A 19,829-nucleotide genomic window follows, 5' to 3' on the forward strand; every position below is an offset into this window, starting at 1 on the left:
CCAAGAACCTCAGGATCATCATCTTCCACTGCAAACCTAACAGGAATGCCAAAGTGAATGCCATCACCACCTCATGCTTCCGTACTCTGAAGATGCTGAGGAAGATTTTCAAATGTCTCCTAATCATCTCCTGCAAAACCGCCTCGCACGTCCTGGTCACAAGCAAGGGGGACAACTGAAACACCCTTTGTGCCGGTATCAACAAAAAACTCACCAGAAGGCTGCAGAGCAATATGAACTCTGCAGCCAGAATCACTCTCCACCTCCCACTCTGCACTCGCATCACACCACACTTGAAGGAGCTCCACTGGCTATGCGTACAAGCACAATCCAAACTCCCCACCTGCATTACCAAGGTACTACATAACACTGGCCCTGCATACCTCAACAATTGCAATTGTTTTCACAAACCTCCCAGATACCTTGCTTGTTTAGACTCCTAATTGCACACATACCATGCATATGGAAAACTAGATCCAGCAGTCAAGTTGTCTCCTACATCGCTCCTAAATCATGCCACTACACAAAGCACCTCCTCCTCTTCATAATATCCGCTTTTCAAGTAGTCCCACTATGCCCTAGGTTTAGCTAGGTACACATTTGCTCCGCGCCAAGATACCCTCGCCAGGTGATAATTAGCTCTACAAATCTGCATAACAGAACTTAGGTCAACAATAATGTGCTACCTGCTGATACAAATGACTGTTGGTAACCAATTCAAGCTTCGACCCTGTTCAGAATGACCTGCATTTACATGTTTAAAAGATGCAGGAGTCTGGCTACACAGGTAGGCCTGATGCAATATTTCCTTTGTATGCCTTGTGGATGGCACAATGTGTGCTGCAGTCCACAAGTGATATTAAACTTTATCATTCCATTGCTGTATATCTTGCACCAGCTATGGCTTTCCTGTGAAGATAGGTATGCTAATTAGGATTCAGCCAATGTTATTATGTTTTGAAGTCATAGCACATACACTGGGGTATGGACCACAATGCCCCAGTATGGAGGGGCTAAAACCAGCAGCATCGGTTCATAAGCAATGGTGCTGACCGTGCAAAAAAAGACACTTTCTCACAATGAAAAACAGGTTTTAATGCCCAGATAATCTACACTTGTAACATTGAAGGTTCATTGATTATTGTATGGGCAGCATCCTGTTTTGAAGTGCAACCTGAAACCATTACTTGTATTGATAGTTTACTCTTGATAATTACTTTTTCTAGATGCATTGACTCCTGGTGGAAAACTCCCAAAGCTTGTTGGACGTCACCTGAAATTGGGGAATTCTGGGACAAAACCCACAACACCAAGTATGTTTATTTGCTATATTGTACTTTAAGAATAAAAAGGTGCTGGTATGAGTGAGCCACAGAATAATACACCAAATTATTTTTATGGTTGCTTAAAAGATACGTAATAAAAAATGACTTTTAATGCATTTTCCAGGAATTGCGACTTGGTTGATGCAGTAGATTTTTGTACTTCATTGCTTGCTGATCCAGGTTATGTTTAGAGTTTATAATTAAAAAAAAATCCAAAGTTTTCAGTCTGTCACATTCCCCTCCCTCTAGGGTCCGTGAACTGTGTGCGTGGATCCTTGCAGGCTGAAGTGGAAGTGTACTGAAGAATGTCGGGCACATTAGGAATCATTTACAACTTCTGTTAGAGACGACTACGTATTCACCATGGTTAACAACTGCAACTTAGAGTTTGTTGAGTAGGCTCCTGTTGGTCAAAACTGGTGAAGCATCATTTTGCATAATAGATTTCGCATTTGGAAACTGCAGCACATTAGTCGTCCTGCTCATCTGTATGCTTATTAAAGTTCTTATTTTCAAATCTTTTGCCTCTGCTGAAAGATGCAAACTCCAACTAAGCTTGCTTTTCCTTCCGTGACAAGGTTATCCGACCCGAAGAATTTCACTTGCTACTTGATTTCCTTGCTGAGTGCCAGATCGTATTAAGGAATGTGGATCCTAAAATTCCCAGTTCTCAAACATGCCCTTTTGTTGTTTTTGATACTGATTAGCCTATGTGGTTGTAATACATTGATTGATGGCTGTAATTGTGGATCCGTGCTCCATAGTACTTTCAAGCAACTTTGTGAAAGCTGCTAGACTTTACTTTGTTTTGTTTCTCCTTTTTTTTTGTTCTTCTCCAGTATTGGATATTTTTCAGATTCACATGCTTGAATCATTCCCCAGTGCCATAGTGGGAGTCCCACAGTATAACTAGAAAGCAAGTACAGGGCTATACATAGCCTGGAAAGGCTAAAAAACATCATTTTTTTTTTTAAATATCCCATTCACTTCATTTCAACGAATCAAACCTCAGTTAGTCTGACTTCAGCATAACCACTCTCCTCAGAACTACCATACCTCAGTTTTCTAATGCACATTTTGTCATGGTAGTCTCTCTGAGTTCTGTTCAGTTTACTATAGAAAAATCTTAAATCTTCAACTTCTTAAATTGTCACCAGAATTACTCTGTTGGAAGTCAATGTAACTTCTATTGACTCAAATCTGACTAATTATGTCAGAAATCTCTATGGCAAAAAAGTCCTCTTCAGGCCTTGTGGTACTTCCGGGAAGATGAGACTACAGCCACAGGACCCCGACAAGAATTACATCTACTGCATATAACCTTTTCACAAGGTAAAGGACTGGAACATGCCACACCTTTTCTACAGACTTTAAAAAACAGAGCGGGCTGAATTTTAATTTTGCTTCAGAATGTCAAAGCCAAGGAAATCTAGCTTCAGTGTATGATGGTGCACATCGAGTCTACCAAGTAGCCTCACAAAAGAGACTGGTCAAAGCTCTGGACGATCCTCCTAGAGATGGGGATGGAAAAAAGTCTCGTTCACTTCCTAGCTGACCTGCATCAGAACCTTACTGCGCGGGTGAGGATCGACCAAGATGGGAACTGCACTAGGCACTTTAGCTCTGGGCGTGGAGTACGACAGGGTTGTATTTTAGCACCTTTGCTTTTTACTCTTTATATTAATAATTTAGGTAAGGTTTTAGATATAGCCAGTCTAGATGTCCCCAAAATTGGTCAGGAGCGTTGCCTGGTGCTTCTGTATGCCGACGATGCTGTTTTGTTATCTCGCACAGCAGTCGGCCTACAGAAGCTGCTGGTGGGATTTAGTAATTTTATGAAATCCCTGGATTTAAAGGTAAATATAGCCAAGTCACATGTAATGAGTGTAGGTCGCCAGAGTAAACGAAATTGCCGGGCTTTTTATTGTGAAGGCTCCGAAGTTACCAGGGTAACTTCTTTTATGTATTTGGGGGTTCTCTTTGATGAGAAAGGTACATGGGCTGCTCAATATAAACTTAAGGTCAATGGCATGGCTAGGGCAATTGCGGCCGTAAATGGATTTGCCAAACGGTTAGGAACCAAACCTGTTGAGGCAATTGTGAACATCTACAAAGCTAAATGTATCACAATTGCTACATATGGCTCCTCTATCTGGGGGTATAGAGCCATGGAGGGGATACAGCTCGAGGAGAATACATTTTTACGGGGTATATTATCGGTTCCCCAATCAACACCCACCTATGCTGTACATCAGGAACTGGGGGTGGGTTATATAACCGATACACTCAGGTTGGCGCCAGTTATTTTTTGGCTTAAATTGTGGCTTAATCCTGAATTAGACCTTAATCACAGACTGATCAGGGATTGTCTCACTCTGGATGGTGTACATAAGGTTAGGTGGCTTGTTTATGTAAGGGAAACATTGGTAACTGTTGGTCGACAGGACCTTTATGATGAACCTGGGTTGATCACGAAAATGGATCCCAGCGGGGTGAAGAAACAGCTTTTAAATTTGTGGGCAGTACAACGGGAGGAATTGGAGTTGAAAAAAGTAATGGTAAAAGCCCATTATCTTTTAAAAACTACGCAGTCGATGGAACCCTACCTGAAAACTGTGACTAGGCCTTTCCTTCGTATACTCCTTACACGCTTCCGTTTTAATTTAATTCACCTCTCACTGGGAAATTCCAAGGGGTGGCGCAGGCTGGAAGAACTAGGGCCATGCACTTGCGATAATTTTTCAGCCCAGGACACAATGCATTTAATAATGTTCTGTGATTTGTATAGTGACATCAGGAAGAGGTTTCTTTTTCCCTTACTAAATAGAAAGGGTTTTATCCAAGTTAAGCCAGCCTTATTGTACTTACAGCTATTAAGTGACCCCAATGAGATCCTTTATATAGCCAGTTTTCTTACGGCAGCTGTCCGGTTGAGAAATAGCCGTGAGAAGAGCCCATAATTAATGAGGTTTTAATTCTGATTTTATCCTTTTAAATTTGTTTTTTATGACTGTTATTTTTTAATGAGTTTTATATCAAATATCTTGGATGTATTGTTACTTTTGTCCTGTAAATGCACTTTACCTGGCCAGTACTGTAATGCGTTCTTTGCACATAGCCTGCCCACTACCGGATTGTATCACACTGTGGACACTTTATATTGTATTTTTGCACATATATGTATGTATGTATGTATTTTGTGTCTGTACTTTTATGGTTTTAACTTAACCGAATAAAGTGGTTTGACTGACTGACTGATCAGAAGGTCCTCCGTCCAAACTGAGGATGTTACAAGACGCCCCAAGTAGGTTCTAAAAAGCCACACCGCAGGCTTTCTAGAGAGCAAAAACAGTAATCTGAGCTCTCTCGTAAGCTTAGAAAAAGAGGATACTTCTAATCTGCAAAAGTCAACATCAAATCCTTCAACACCATAAAACAAGATGTCTATTGTGAGAAAGTGCCTCTTTTTGCATGATTAGCCTCCACTTTTTGCTTGGTTTTGATGTGGTTACAATTGTAGTGCACAGGGTCCCTGCCATCCAGTTCCCCTGTGCCTGTGCTTTTTCCATTTTATTCCATTGTATTATGCTACCCTCAGAGACCCCTCCCCTTAGCACCTCCACTCTGGACCTATGACCCTGCTTGCAGGCAGGTCGCTACCCGCGCTGCTGCACGGCTCTGCCTGCATTGTTTATGCCTAATCTTGTATTTTCCCCTTTGCCTAACTTCCTTTCTTGCCCGGACTTGTTTTTATTCCCCTGTGCCTGTACTTGCTTTCTTGCCCAGACTTGTTTTATTCCCCTGTGCCTGAACTTACTTTCTTGCCCAGACTTGTTTTTATTCCCCTGTGCCTGTACTTGCTTTCTTGCCCAGACTTGTTTTTATTCCCCTGTGCCGAACTTGCTTTCTTGCCCAGACTTGTTTTATTCCTCTGTGCCTGTACTTGTTTTGTTGCCTCAAGTTGTTTTTCTTTCCTGTGCCCAGTTCTCCCGCGGCCCCGCCCGTTTTTCCCGCCGCTCACCTGCAATTCCATTCGCCACCACGCTCCCGCCTCCTAGCTGCTCCTTCCTCCCACATGCCCTCATATGGAAGCTGGCGCACCTAAGGCAAGCCCGTCTGTGCCCGTCCGTGCCTGGACCGCGCCCAGCGCCAGAACCCCTTAACACCACGAACGCCACAACGCCCGACACCGCTACGATGCCAGAACCCTCCACGCACTCAACACCGGACGATCACACACCTGCTTCCTGGCCGCCCGAAGCGCACCCACGGAGCTTTCAGCTGCCCGAACTGCTGCTTCACAAGCATCCGCCCCACCATGCTGCCGACCAGGAAAGAACCCAACCACCTTAGATGCATCCTTCTCAACACCCGCTCCGCCCGAAAACATGCAGTTGAACTCTGGGACCTACTCCACTCAACCTCCCCAGACGTTGCCTTCCTGATGGAGACCTGGCTGAACCCTGCCTCGGCACCCGACATAGCCATAGCCGTCCCGGAAGGCTACAAGATCACCCGCAAGGACCGCACCAACAGAGCGGGAGGAGGAATCGCCATCGTCCACAGGAACACTGAGTCTCGACCAACACTGACGACACCCTCAGCACCGCCAAACACCTGCACTTCCAGATCCACACCGACCCCAACACCACCCTCAGAGGAACCCTCATCTACAGACCGCCCCCCGACCACAGTTCAGCGACTTCATCGCCGACTTCGTCAGCACACACGCCCTCGCCTCCACGCACTACATCCTCCTCGGGGACCTGATCTTCCACCTCGAGAACAATGACGACACCAACTCCACCACCCTGATCGACAACCTAGCCAACCTCGGATTCAGACAACTCGTCACAACACCCACCCAACTCCGCCCGTCACGCGCTTGACCCCATCTTCTCCGCAAGCCCCCACGTCTCCTTCAACCATACCACCAAACACCACTGGACCGACCACCGCTGCTTCCACTTCACCTTCAAGAAACCCACCACCGCACCCAACAGATGCTTCACTGCTGCTGGAGCAAAGTCACTGAAGACCAGCTAACCACCACCCTCGCCCAGAGCCCACCCGCTGACCATACCGACCCCGACACCGCCGCCCGCAACCTCAGACAGTGGATCAACGACTGCGCCAACACCCTCGCCCCGATCAAGAAACCCTCCAACAATCATACCAACAAGAAAGCCAGCTGGTTCACTGAAGACCTCCGGGCCTCCAAGCAAACCTGCCGAAAACTGGAGAAGATCTGGCTCCGTGAACGAACACCGGACAGCCACGCCGCCCACAAGAATGCCACCCGCAGATACCATCACCTCATCAGCTCCGCCAAAAGGGCCTCCTTCAAAGACCGCCTAGACAACAACGCGCCCACAGCAAAGAGCTCTTCAACATCGTGAAGGAACTCTCCAACCCCAGCTCCAACACCAACGACGTCCCACCCTCGCAAGACCTGTGCGACTCGCTGGCCACCTTCTTCCACCACAAGATCACAGACATCCACAACAGTTTCAACGCCACGACCGCCCCGACGACCACTGAGACCTCCGCCCACACGACCACCATCCGCACCAACCGCCTGCTCTACTGGACCAACATCAACGACGATGACACCATCAAGATCATGAACACCATCCACTCCGGATCTCCGTCAGATCCATGCCCACACCACATCTTCAACAAAGCCAGCACATCCATCACACCCCATCTCCGGAAAGTCATCAACACCTCCTTCGAGACAGCAACCTTCCCGGAGAGCTGGAAGCACGCAGAGATCAACGCCTTACTCAAGAAACCCAAGGCGGACCCCTAGGACCTCAAGAACGTCCGGCCCATCTCCCTGCTCCCGTTCCCGGCAAAGGTCATCGAGAAGACAGTCAACGAACAACTGACCTGCTACCTCTAGGAGAACAACATCCTGGACCCTTCCCAGTCCGGGTTCCGCAGCAACCACAGCACTGAGACTGCCCTCATCGCCGCCACCGATGACATCAAGTCCCTGCTGGACAACGGAGAAACAGCGGCCCTCATCCTCCTGGGCTTGTAAGCCGCCTTTGACACGGTCTGTCACCACACACTACGAACACTCCTCCACAACGCTGGGATCCAAGAGAAGGCCCTGGACTGGACCACCCCCTTCCTCTCCGGCAGAACACAGAGCGTCCGCCTTCCCCCCTTCCGGTCCGAAGCCACGAGATCATCTGCGGCGTACCCCAGGGCTCATCCCTCAGCCCAACCCTGTTTAACATCTACATGGCACCGCTCGCCCATGTCGCCCGTCGGCACGACCTCAACATCCTCTCCTATGCCGATGACACCCAGCTGATACTCTCCCTCACCAAGGACCCCCACACGCCAAAACCAACCTTCACGAAGGAATGAAGGCCGTTGCTGAATGGATGAGGAACAGCCAACTGAAGCTGAACTCGGACAAGACGGAGGTCCTCATCCTCCATAGGATCTACAAGTGGATCCCCACTGAAACGAGAAGAACAGTCACCCAGGCCCTTGTCAGCAGCGGGTTGGACTATAGAAACGCCCTCTACACAGGAGCCTCGGTCAAACTCCTGAGACGGCTCCAACGCATCCTGAACGCCTCTGCACGCCTGATCCTCGGCATCCCTCGCCGCAGCCACATCACACCCCACCTGATAGACCTGCACTGGCTCCTGGTCAACCAGAGGATAACCTTCAAGCTCCTCACCCACGCACACAAGGCACTCCACAACACCGGACCAACGTACCTCAACAGACGACTCAGCTTCTACACCCCCACCCGCCAGCTCTGATCCGCTAACCTCGCTACAGTCCCCCGCTTCCGAAGAGCGACTTCAGGTGGTAGATCGTTCTCCCATGTCGCCGCCAAGACCTGGAACACCCTCCCCATCCACCTACGGCTGACCCAAGACCTGCGGACCTTCAGAAAACTCCTCAAGACCTGGCTTTTCGAGCAGTAGCAGCATTCCCCACCCCAGTGCCTTGAGACCCTCACGGGTGAGTAGTGCGCTTCACAAATGATATGATTGATTGATTGCCATGGTAGATTGGGTGTTTTGGGGCAGACCAAATTAAAGAGTCGACATGGCTGTGTGCCATGCCCCCCAACATCGCCTGGAGCATTAAGTCACCCCTCTTGCAGGCCTCACTGCCCTAAAGGCAGGGTGCAGCATGCCACAGGTGAGGGCATAGTTGCATGAGCAATGTCCCCCTGCAGTGCCTGTGCCATTCAGACATTATAAATTCAGTGGAGCCATTTTGAATACATGGGCTGGGAGTTACATAACACAAACTACATAGCTGCATGATGGCTTTACTGAAGTCTGGGAAGTTTGCTATCAAACTTCCCAGCACATTACACCCACACGGATGCCGGTGTTGAATTTAATAGAAAATGCACACAGAGGGCCCCTTGAACCACAACCAACTCTGGTGCTGCTTTTTACTGGCTCCCAGCCATCTGCCACCACCAGAACTGTTTCTGGACCCCTTGGTAGAGAGCCCGACTCTCTCTGGGTCCGGGGAAAAAAGCACATCCAGGGCAGAGGTGTCCTACCTCCTCCCCCAGGATGGGCCGGGTCCTCGAACAGAAAGCTTCAAAGGCCTGCCGCCTTTGTTAGCTACCCCCAGCCTTTTGCTGCTATCAGCAACTGGCTCCCACTGGTTTTGACCCCCATTCTGGGCGCGACATGGTGAACATGTGACATGAAGCCAGTTACACTTGCTTCGTGTGGAGAAAAAAACCGTCAAGATTGCTTGCTTTATTCACCTATTTTATTACTAAAAGAGCCCAAATTCCAGAAATATTCTTAGTGTTGCCCCTCATGAAGACTTTCATGAAAGATACCCACTGCTCACAAAGTGTGCCAGATTTTAGAGGACTGTTTGGAACTGGATACATTTATAAATGTGAAAGGAGTAATGTAACAAACTATATAAGAAGCCCAAAACTGCTGTACTCTTTCTAGGCTAAATCGCTGTGTTGTCCGTAATATTATCCAGTATTGGGGTATCTTTCATAGATTCACATGCCTGAATCATTCCCAGTCGTCGTAGTGCGAGTCCCATGGTACAAATAACATAGCAGTAAGTAGTAAAAAACCATAGGCCTAATTGTTGCAAACATGCATTGCACAGCCTATTAGTCTCCTTTTGTAAAAAGGACCAAACTGAAAAACAACCAATCCGAGACCAGCACCCTGTAGAACCTTCCCAAGAGAGGCTGAGTTCCTCAGATTGTCACCGCACTTCGTTGTGTAAGGGAGTCTCCCTGAACCTGGCTCAGTTTCTTCAGTGATTTCAGATAAGTATTTATCTTATATTTTATCAGGATAATGTTGGATTCTAAGGGATTAATCAGACCTTGGCAGTCCTGTGGGAAGAAGAATGTTCACATTGATGATGCCCACAAAGACTGTATTTATTGCCTTTATCCAAAGCATGAGGCAAGACATTGTAAGATCTGCTGCTCTTTCCCTACTAAAACCTTGCGGGATAGAGAAGGACGGCTGTTATTATGGTTGAAAAAGAAGAATGACGCCTATTCAGATGCAGAAAGTGATACTTCCTCTAATTCTCATAAGAGACAGAGGTTGCCTGAGGGACAGCCTGAAGAGACAAGGAAACCACCTAAAATCTCTCACATGGCAAAAGAATCCCTTAATCAGGAGACAAAAAACAGTCTCCTCAGGGATTTCATCCCCTCAATCTGCAGGTGCTTCTAAAACCAAATCTGCCAAGAAAACCCCCTCAAGTTCAACAGCCTTACCTGCTACTTCAACTATGTCATCTTCTGGACCGCCGACGCCGATGACTTCTACGGCAAGTCTTAAAGGATCTATTTCATCAACATTGCCTTTATCGTCGAGGACACCTCCGTCGTTGAGAGCATTCGAACCAAAAGCCTCGACATCTACCGCACTGCCGAGGAAACCATAGACGACGGCACCGTCAACGACGGCACCGTCGACGACGGCACCGTCGACAACTCCTCCATCGTCGACGGCACAGACGACGACGACGACTCCATCGTCCATGACAACACCACCTTCGACTATGACATCGTCAACGGCAATAATACCACCGTCGACTACTATTTCACCAGCAGTTATGTATGCCAGTTTTTCAAGTACGGTTTTGCAAAGGGCGTGTATGGAGTTTAAAACCCCAAAGATTTCACCTCTACCTCTGTAACACAGCGGGGTCACCTCGACATAATGACTGTAAAGGAGTTGAAAACAGTAAATGGTTAAACACTACCTCTTCCTCTCCACAGAACGTTGAAACAGAGGTAGACACGCAATCCACACACTGGCCCTTTAATTCTGAATGGACTTCGGAGTGGGAGGAGTCTCTTCAGGACACGGAAACCTCATCTGCCGAGATAGACGAATCAAGGGTGTGCTTGTTCACCCAGAGCAAAGAGGGAAGCGAGGAGGAAGACGGAAGGAGAGTGGAGCTAAGGAGGGACGAATATCTCGAGGACGAGCGGAGAGACGAGAAAGAAGACGGAAGAGGAGCGGTGCGACGGAAGACCGGGTCCGAGGAAAGACAGCCCAAGGACCAAACGGAGGACGACAAAGAAAGAACGCCAGGAGGCCAACGACACCACGAGTCGCCCAGCCATACACCCGGGGGAGGTGTATGGCTTAACCAGGTGCGTGACAAGCTACGGGGTTGGGTCACTCGTAAATAAATAGCATCGGACTAAGCCCGGGATTCCTTTCTCCCTGGTGGTTTTTCCCATACCCTGAGCACAATTACCCTCACCTCGGCCGTTAGAAACAGAGTGTATCACGTGTGTTTGGTCCCTCACTCCCCTCCCTGTGATCCACAACGCAGAACGGATACTGATGCACCGTTTTCTTGCCTTTTGTTTTCCCGGTTCTGCCTACTGAGAAGCAACACGGAAGTAGACGGAGACCTTCCTCGGCGGGCACCCGACCGAGGACGGAGAGCCGCATTCACGGATTCAGGCATCAGGAAAGCAGCAAGGAGCCGCTCTCCCAGACTTCCACGAATCACTAGACAGAAAAGCTCAGACTCATTATATTCTAAAATAAAGCCTAGAACTACTAGAATCAGCGTATTGCCTATTCTTCCCGCAACTGCTACAACCTCCCAGCAATCTTCTGGATGTTGAAGATACTGACGATGAGGAGGGTCACTTTGGAGCGGCTTATAGTCCCTCACAGCTGAATGTTAAATGTCAAGAGGATGATGACTATGCTGAGGAGTAGCACTACTACCAACAGTATGAAGCCCCTACTGCTCACTATAGACAATATGGATATATTGAGCAACCTGTGCAACAACCTACTCCATTCCCACTAACGTTACTATTTGACCTCCAGAGTATGTTGCAGGACTACAGAAAGATGTCCCTCATCAAGAACCGGAAACTGTAGTACCTTCACCACAGCCAGCAGCTCCAGCACCGTTGCTGCCTCCTGTGATGCCAAGTCCCATTATCCCTCTCCCTCCACAGGAGGACCCACCTACCTCTGACGAAGAGCAGGGGGCGGAGTTTCCGGACCCTGCGACACCCGCGGACAAATGGGATGATTACGTAGTGCCAATGCCTTCACCACCACCTCATTGCCGTTAGGATTCAGCTCCTGAAGACATATGAGGTTTCCATAATATTATGGACAGGGCTGCTGTTAGGTTCCAGATACCAACTGTTGTACATCAGGAAGACTGCTTACTGTATGATTTTAAGGAAGAATCCAGAAAAAGTTTGAGGTCAATACCTATTATCGATCATATTTGGCAGGAAGGGGTGAAAGTGATGAAAACACCAGCCTCTGTAATCCCTGTACTGCCGAGACTGGATACAAAAATATAAAGCGCCTGAGGACTCTCCTGCTTGTCTAACAGGTCATCCCATGGCGCATTCTGTAATCTCTCAGGCGGCTCAGCAACGCACTAAGAATCTGTCTACTCCCATTACCTCCCCCCTGATAAGGATGGTAGACGTCTTGACACCAGCGGAAAGAAATTCTCGTGGACGGCAGCGATTTCCGTAACGGCAGCAAACGCTCTGGCAATCCTGAGCAGATATGATCGTCGGCTATGGTCTGATGTAGGGGAGATGAATTCCTTTCCTCCCGGAAGAAAATAAGGATGAGTTTACTAAGCTCATCACTGAAAGTAAAAGAGCAGCGTCGGAGCTCATTGATATGGCCAAAGACATTGCAACTACCCGTTTTAGGCAGTTAAGGAGTGCTGCCGTCTTGCAGCTTCAAGGGTGGCTGAAAGCAACAACTTTCCGCCCGGAAGTGCAATCAAAAATGTTGGCTATGGCTTACGATGGTGATAAATACAACAAAAAGGGGAGTGGAGAGAGGAAGTGAATTCGGTCTCCCCAGACACAATTTATTAAACGAAAAGAATCCACAAAAGTATGGTATAGTATGGTCCCTACAATGGTGGGGAGCACACAGTGTTCTTTAAATACCCCTCACACACCAAAAGGGCCCTTGGTGTCATGCTTCATCCTTGGGGTCTTCGCATCCCTCTATGGAACGCGGCGTGCAGCTGACCAACACCGGACCAACGTACCTCAACAGACGACTCAGCTTCTACACCCCCACCCGCCAGCTCCGATCCGCTGACCTCGCTACAGTCCCCCGCTTCCGAAGAGCGACTTCAGGTGGCAGATCGTTCTCCCATGTCGCCGCCAAGACCTGGAACACCCTCCCCATCCACCTACGGCTGACCCAAGACCTGCTGACCTTCAGAAAACTCCTCAAGACCTGGCTTTTCGAGCAGTAGCAGCATTCCCCACCCCAGTGCCTTGAGACCCTCACGGGTGAGTAGTGCGCTTCACAAATGATATGATTGATTGATTGCCATGGTAGATTGGGTGTTTTGGGGCAGACCAAATTAAAGAGTCGACATGGCTGTGTGCCATGCCCCCCAACATCGCCTGGAGCATTAAGTCACCCCTCTTGCAGGCCTCACTGCCCTAAAGGCAGGGTGCAGCATGCCACAGGTGAGGGCATAGTTGCATGAGCAATGTCCCCCTGCAGTGCCTGTGCCATTCAGACATTATAAATTCAGTGGAGCCATTTTGAATACATGGGCTGGGAGTTAAACAACACAAACTACATAGCTGCATGATGGCTTTACTGAAGTCTGGGAAGTTTGCTATCAAACTTCCCAGCACATTACACCCACACGGATGCCGGTGTTGAATTTAATAGAAAATGCACACAGAGGGCCCCTTGAACCACAACCAACTCTGGTGCTGCTTTTTACTGGCTCCCAGCCATCTGCCACCACCAGAACTGTTTCTGGACCCCTTGGTAGAGAGCCTGACTCTCTCTGGGTCCGGGAAAAAAGCACATCCAGGGCAGAGGTGTCCTACCTCCTCCCCCAGGATGGGCCGGGTCCTCGAACAGAAAGCTTCAAAGGCCTGCCGCCTTTGTTAGCTACCCCCAGCCTTTTGCTGCTATCAGCAACTGGCTCCCACTGGTTTTGACCCCCATTTTGGGCGCGACATGGTGAACATGTGACATGAAGCCAGTTACACTTGCTTCGTGTGGAGAAAAAAAACGTCAAGATTGCTTGCTTTATTCACCTATTTTATTACTAAAAGAGCCCAAATTCCAGAAATATTCTTAGTGTTGCCCCTCATGAAGACTTTCATGAAAGATACCCACTGCTCACAAAGTGTGCCAGATTTTAGAGGACTGTTTGGAACTGGATACATTTATAAATGTGAAAGGAGTAATGTAACTGAAACTATATAAGAAGCCCAAAACTGCTGTACTCTTTCTAGGCTAAATCGCTGTGTTGTCCGTAATATTATCCAGTATTGGGGTATCTTTCATAGATTCACATGCCTGAATCATTCCCAGTCGTCGTAGTGCGAGTCCCATGGTACAAATAACATAGCAGTAAGTAGTAAAAAACCATAGGCCTAATTGTTGCAAACATGCATTGCACAGCCTATTAGTCTCCTTTTGTAAAAAGGACCAAACTGAAAAACAACCAATCCGAGACCAGCACCCTGTAGAACCTTCCCAAGAGAGGCTGAGTTCCTCAGATTGTCACCGCACTTCGTTGTGTAAGGGAGTCTCCCTGAACCTGGCTCAGTTTCTTCAGTGATTTCAGATAAGTATTTATCTTATATTTTATCAGGATAATGTTGAATTCTAAGGGATTAATCAGACCTTGGCAGTCCTGTGGGAAGAAGAATGTTCACATTGATGATGCCCACAAAGACTGTATTTATTGCCTTTATCCAAAGCATGAGGCAAGACATTGTAAGATCTGATGCTCTTTCCCTACTAAAACCTTGCGGGATAGAGAAGGACGGCTGTTATTATGGTTGAAAAAGAAGAATGACGCCTATTCAGATGCAGAAAGTGATACTTCCTCTAATTCTCATAAGAGACAGAGGTTGCCTGAGGGACAGCCTGAAGAGACAAGGAAACCACCTAAAATCTCTCACATGGCAAAAGAATCCCTTAATCAGGAGACAAAAAACAGTCTCCTCAGGGATTTCATCCCCTCAATCTGCAGGTGCTTCTAAAACCAAATCTGCCAAGAAAACCCCCTCAAGTTCAACAGCCTTACCTGCTACTTCAACTATGTCATCTTCTAGACCGTCGACGCCGATGACTTCTACGGCAAGTCTTAAAGGATCTATTTCATCAACATTGCCTTTATCGTCGAGGACACCTCCGTCGTTGAGAGCATTCGAACCAAAAGCCTCGACATCTACCGCACTGCCGAGGAAACCATCGACGACGGCACCGTCAACGACGGCACCGTCGACGACTCCTCCATCGTCGACGGCACAGACGTCGACGACGACTCCATCGTCGATGACAACACCACCTTCGACTATGACATCGTCAACGGCAATAATACCACCGTCGACTACTATTTCACCAGCAGTTATGTATGCCAGTTTTTCAAGTACGGTTTTGCAAAGGGTGTGTATGGAGTTTAAAACCCCAAAGATTTCACCTCTACCTCCCAGCAATCTTCTGGATGTTGAAGATACTGACGATGCGGAGGGTCAATTTGGAGCGGCTTATAGTCCCTCACAGCTGAATGTTAAATGTCAAGAGGATGATGACTATGCTGAGGAGGAGCACTACTACCAACAGTATGAAGCCCCTACTGCTCACTATAGACAATATGGATATATTGAGCAACCTGTGCAACAACCTACTCCATTCCCACTAACGTTACTATTTGACCTCCAGAGTATGTTGCAGGACTACAGAAAGATGTTCCCTCATCAAGAACCGGAAACTGTAGTACCTTCACCACAGCCAGCAGCTCCAGCACCGTTGCTGCCTCCTGTGATGCCAAGTCCCATTATCCCTCTCCCTCCACAGGAGGACCCACCTACCTCTGACGAAGAGCAGGGGGCGGAGTTTCCGGACCCTGCGACACCCGCGGACAAATGGGATGATTACGTAGTGCCAATGCCTTCACCACCACCTCATTGCCGTTAGGATTCAGCTCCTGAAGACATAGGAGGTTTCCATAATATTATGGACAGGGCTGCTGTTAGGTTCCAGATACCAACTGTTGTACATCAGGAAGACTGCTTACTGTATGATTTTAAGGAAGAATCCAGAAAAAGTGTGAGGTCAATACCTATTATCGATCATATTTGGCAGGAAGGGGTGAAAGTGATGAAAACACCAGCCTCTGTAATCCCTGTACTGCCGAGACTGGATACAAAAATATAAAGCGCCTGAGGACTCTCCTGCTTGTCTAACAGGTCATCCCATGGCGGATTCTGTAATCTCTCAGGCGGCTCAGCAACGCACTAAGAATCTGTCTACTCCCATTACCTCCCCCCTGATAAGGATGGTAGACGTCTTGACACCAGCGGAAAGAAATTCTCGTGGACGGCAGCGATTTCCGTAACGGCAGCAAACGCTCTGGCAATCCTGAGCAGATATGATCGTCGGCTATGGTCTGATGTAGGGGAGATGAATTCCTTTCCTCCCGGAAGAAAATAAGGATGAGTTTACTAAGCTCATCACTGAAAGTAAAAGAGCAGCGTCGGAGCTCATTGATATGGCCAAGGACATTGCAACTACCAGTTTTAGGCAGTTAAGGAGTGCTGCCGTCTTGCAGCTTCAAGGGTGGCTGAAAGCAACAACTTTCCGCCCGGAAGTGCAATCAAAAATGTTGGCTATGGCTTACGATGGTGATAAATACAACAAAAAGGGGAGTGGATAGAGGAAGTGAATTCGGTCTCCCCAGACACAATTTATTAAACGAAAAGAATCCACAAAAGTATGGTATAGTATGGTCCCTACAATGGTGGGGAGCACACAGTGTTCTTTAAATACCCCTCACACACCAAAAGGGCCCTTGGTGTCATGCTTCATCCTTGGGGTCTTCGCATCCCTCTATGGAACGCGGCGTGCAGCTGACCAACTATTAAGTGGGAGCACTGATTTTTAAACTATGTGTGGAGGTATTGGATGGTAAGTGAGTGGTGGGGTCAAAAGTGAATAAATGTGTGAATGTTAAAAAATACCCGGCATGTGAGGTCTAATAAATTTTTTAATGGGACTCTGTGCTGGTATTGTTAAAAGGGGTATGGTGGAGGTATTTTGTATTCTAATGTACAGTACCTCGCGTGTGCATCAACATGTTTCAAAGCAGAGGCTTCTTCAGGACGGGGTGCACAGATCCCCACCTTACTCACGTCAGGGTGTCAATTGGTGTAACTATTAAACCAAATATGTTTAATCAAGGTAAGAAAGAGACTAACATGTGCCTACTTAGTTTTTCTTACTCCCAAGTACCTGCAATGAGGACCTGAAAAAAATGGGGAAAAAAGAACACAGAAAGAAAACACGTGGTATTTAGTTGAAAATATCCAACATGATGGTACAGTGACCTAGAAAAAAAGTGATGGCGGCACTCTCTAGACCTATGTCCTCCTATCTCAGTGAAGTGCCCTGTAAAGTAAAAATGGACAAGTACAAGACATACATACACATAACATAAAACACACGCTCTATTTGGATTTTCACTAAATGTTGTTGTTGTCTGGGATTTAATAAAGGAGGTAAAAATAGTCAAATAATGCAATCTTGCTGCCATTCATGTAGTTGGCATCATGAGCCTTCAAAACGGTGGTATTGTTGTGCTTAATAGCAACCTACAACACGTGGAGTAGACCACAATACAGTCACAGATTTGCTGATCATGGATTACTTACTTGAGAAAGCTGTACTGCATTCCTGTTATCCATCTCGGCTGTGCCGTACAGAGACACAAATCCAGGGCCCAGTCGAAACGGCAGCTCAAGCAATGGAAGACCGGTTGAACGCATGTGAAAAAGGAGAATCGAAACGATAATCCGTAAGCTGCACTCAATGTAGCCAGAGGCAGCGCTCCGTAATAACTAAGCATTCGGTTATGGAGCAGCAACAGCCGGGACATATTCTCGTGTGCTGCAGGATGTGCATCCATATTTAAGTAAACAAATTAATAGAAGCACACCGGCAACTAATGCGATTTATTAAGGGGAATCCACCAAAGATGCTGGAAAACATCGAATGAAAAAATGACGAGAAGACACCAAATATTGTTTGAAAAGAAGTCGCAAGGCCACTGCTTCTAGCTTTAAAAAATTAAGGTAACCCCGTAGTCAAGGACGCATTAAAGATACTCTGAATTAACTCTCCAAAATAAAGGAGCACGTCTGTATTTAATAAATCATGCACTTATGTGCGGGTGTTTGCTACATGAAGGACAAATGTTTCTCTAGCTGATGTAAGAGCGACCTCTTTTTGAGACAATAGCGCTCTTATACGGCTCATTTGGTTGACTCTTCTTTTAAGGTCGGAATCGACGACCAGATGGAAACATCCAGCTTCCCATGCAGAGGAATAAACACAACTTTTTTTTCATAGCAAACCACACGCTTAGTTACCGTAATCATGTAAGCGATGCCTGCTAACATTGCACAACAATCTGCATTATTTCAAATTAAATAACTCACGTTTCCAGGAAACTGAACGTTGATATGATAGCAGGTTTCGGAGTGCCTTTCAAAACTCAGACCAAATTAGGCGCATCTTGATTACAAGAGCCATGCAATTGTATGTCTACAAATTAAGGAGTGATCTGGTGCTATTGTGCAATCCTCGCCATTCAGATAGACTTCTTTTCCCTCCCTCAGGCACCTATATGTAAATTATAATAACCAAGCTTCATGGAGATAAGCGCTGCCTAAAGATCCATATCTGCCTATAGCATAGTATTTCATGCAAACCTCCAACTTAAACAGGCTAAAAAGTAACGTTATGATACCGTGGATAAGCCACACAGCTGATTCGGATCTCCAATGAGTGACCACTTCTAACCATTCTCATAGCGCGCCCTGTGCTCTGATTTGACAGTGAGAGAGTGATCGCACCACAGTTTGTACTGCTAATCATTCTCAGCATACGCTACGAATACGCTTTCACGTTACACGGCGCATCAAAGCTTCCGTGTGACGTCATGTACGGCGCCCCGTACGAGAAAACGCAAATGTTTTTAATTGTTTAAAAACATATATTTATGTATTTAATGAACATACTAACAGAAGACATTATCTAGGATAATTATGAAAATATTTTTTTTAAGTTCCAATAATCCTATATTACTTTTAAAAGCAATTACACAAATCACGGTGGAACGTCATGCGTACTCTCATCGTAAGAGTACCGTAATCACAGCATAAGCGTACGCAAAGCCACGTGACTTTAAAAGAAGTGATTTGATTGGTTCATAACACTTACTATTACAACTGTTGAAACTTCCGTCCCATTTTAATAATTCTACTTTGACTTTCTAAGAAGAAGCATCTCTTCTGAGATTCTTGTCAAATAGAACGAAGTTTACCATAATAACAGCAATGGACTCATCTTTCAACCATTCTTCAGAGGAATATTTCATTCCTGAAGAACCTCCAAAGAAGAGGAAAGAAGCTCTAATTTGGCAGTTTTTTACTTTTCCAGAAGCGCAAAAGGTTAATGCTCCAAAAGTAACCTGTAAAATTTTCCAAACTCTTTCAAGGGGTGATCCATCTCAGAAATACTCCTTTGGCACAGCAAATATGGAGCGACACTCGAAGAACTTACACCCCAACAACTTTGCTCGAGCTGCAACACAGAGGTTGAAGGACAACCCACCTGCTACTGCACCAAGCGCATCAACTGCTGTAGCAGCATTTTCAGCAAGCAGTCCACACCCACAAATTGATCCTGATTTTGCTAAAGTTAAAATTCTATGCATTTATTGCAATAAACTTTTGTGTTATGGGAAACAGTCTATTGACCTGATAAAACGCAGGAAGCAGGAGCATCGCTGTCCTCGACATTAGTTTTTTTCCCCCCATTCTTTTGTTCCTGTTGGACACTTCCAAGCCCCCCATTGTAGAAAAAAATAGCCCCCAGGATTTGACCCCCCCCCCCCCCCCCCCCCCCCCCCCCCCGGAGCTAATTAAGAATAAAACGGACTTCTAGT

General features: G+C 46.8%; 1 protein-coding gene across 1 annotated transcript in view; it reads left to right on the forward strand.

The window, feature by feature from the left end:
• The window catches only part of NUSAP1 (nucleolar and spindle associated protein 1), a 345,737-nt gene that overhangs the window by 72,186 nt on the left and 253,722 nt on the right, over positions 1–19,829 (forward strand). Inside the window, exon 5 of the mRNA XM_078659621.1 lies at positions 1,227–1,313. Within this exon, the coding sequence (XP_078515747.1) occupies positions 1,227–1,313 (87 nt within the window). The remainder of the gene's footprint in view (positions 1–1,226; positions 1,314–19,829) is intronic.

Source organism: Lissotriton helveticus, chromosome 9, assembly GCF_964261635.1.
Source record: "Lissotriton helveticus chromosome 9, aLisHel1.1, whole genome shotgun sequence".
NCBI classification, from domain to species: Eukaryota; Metazoa; Chordata; class Amphibia; order Caudata; family Salamandridae; genus Lissotriton; species Lissotriton helveticus.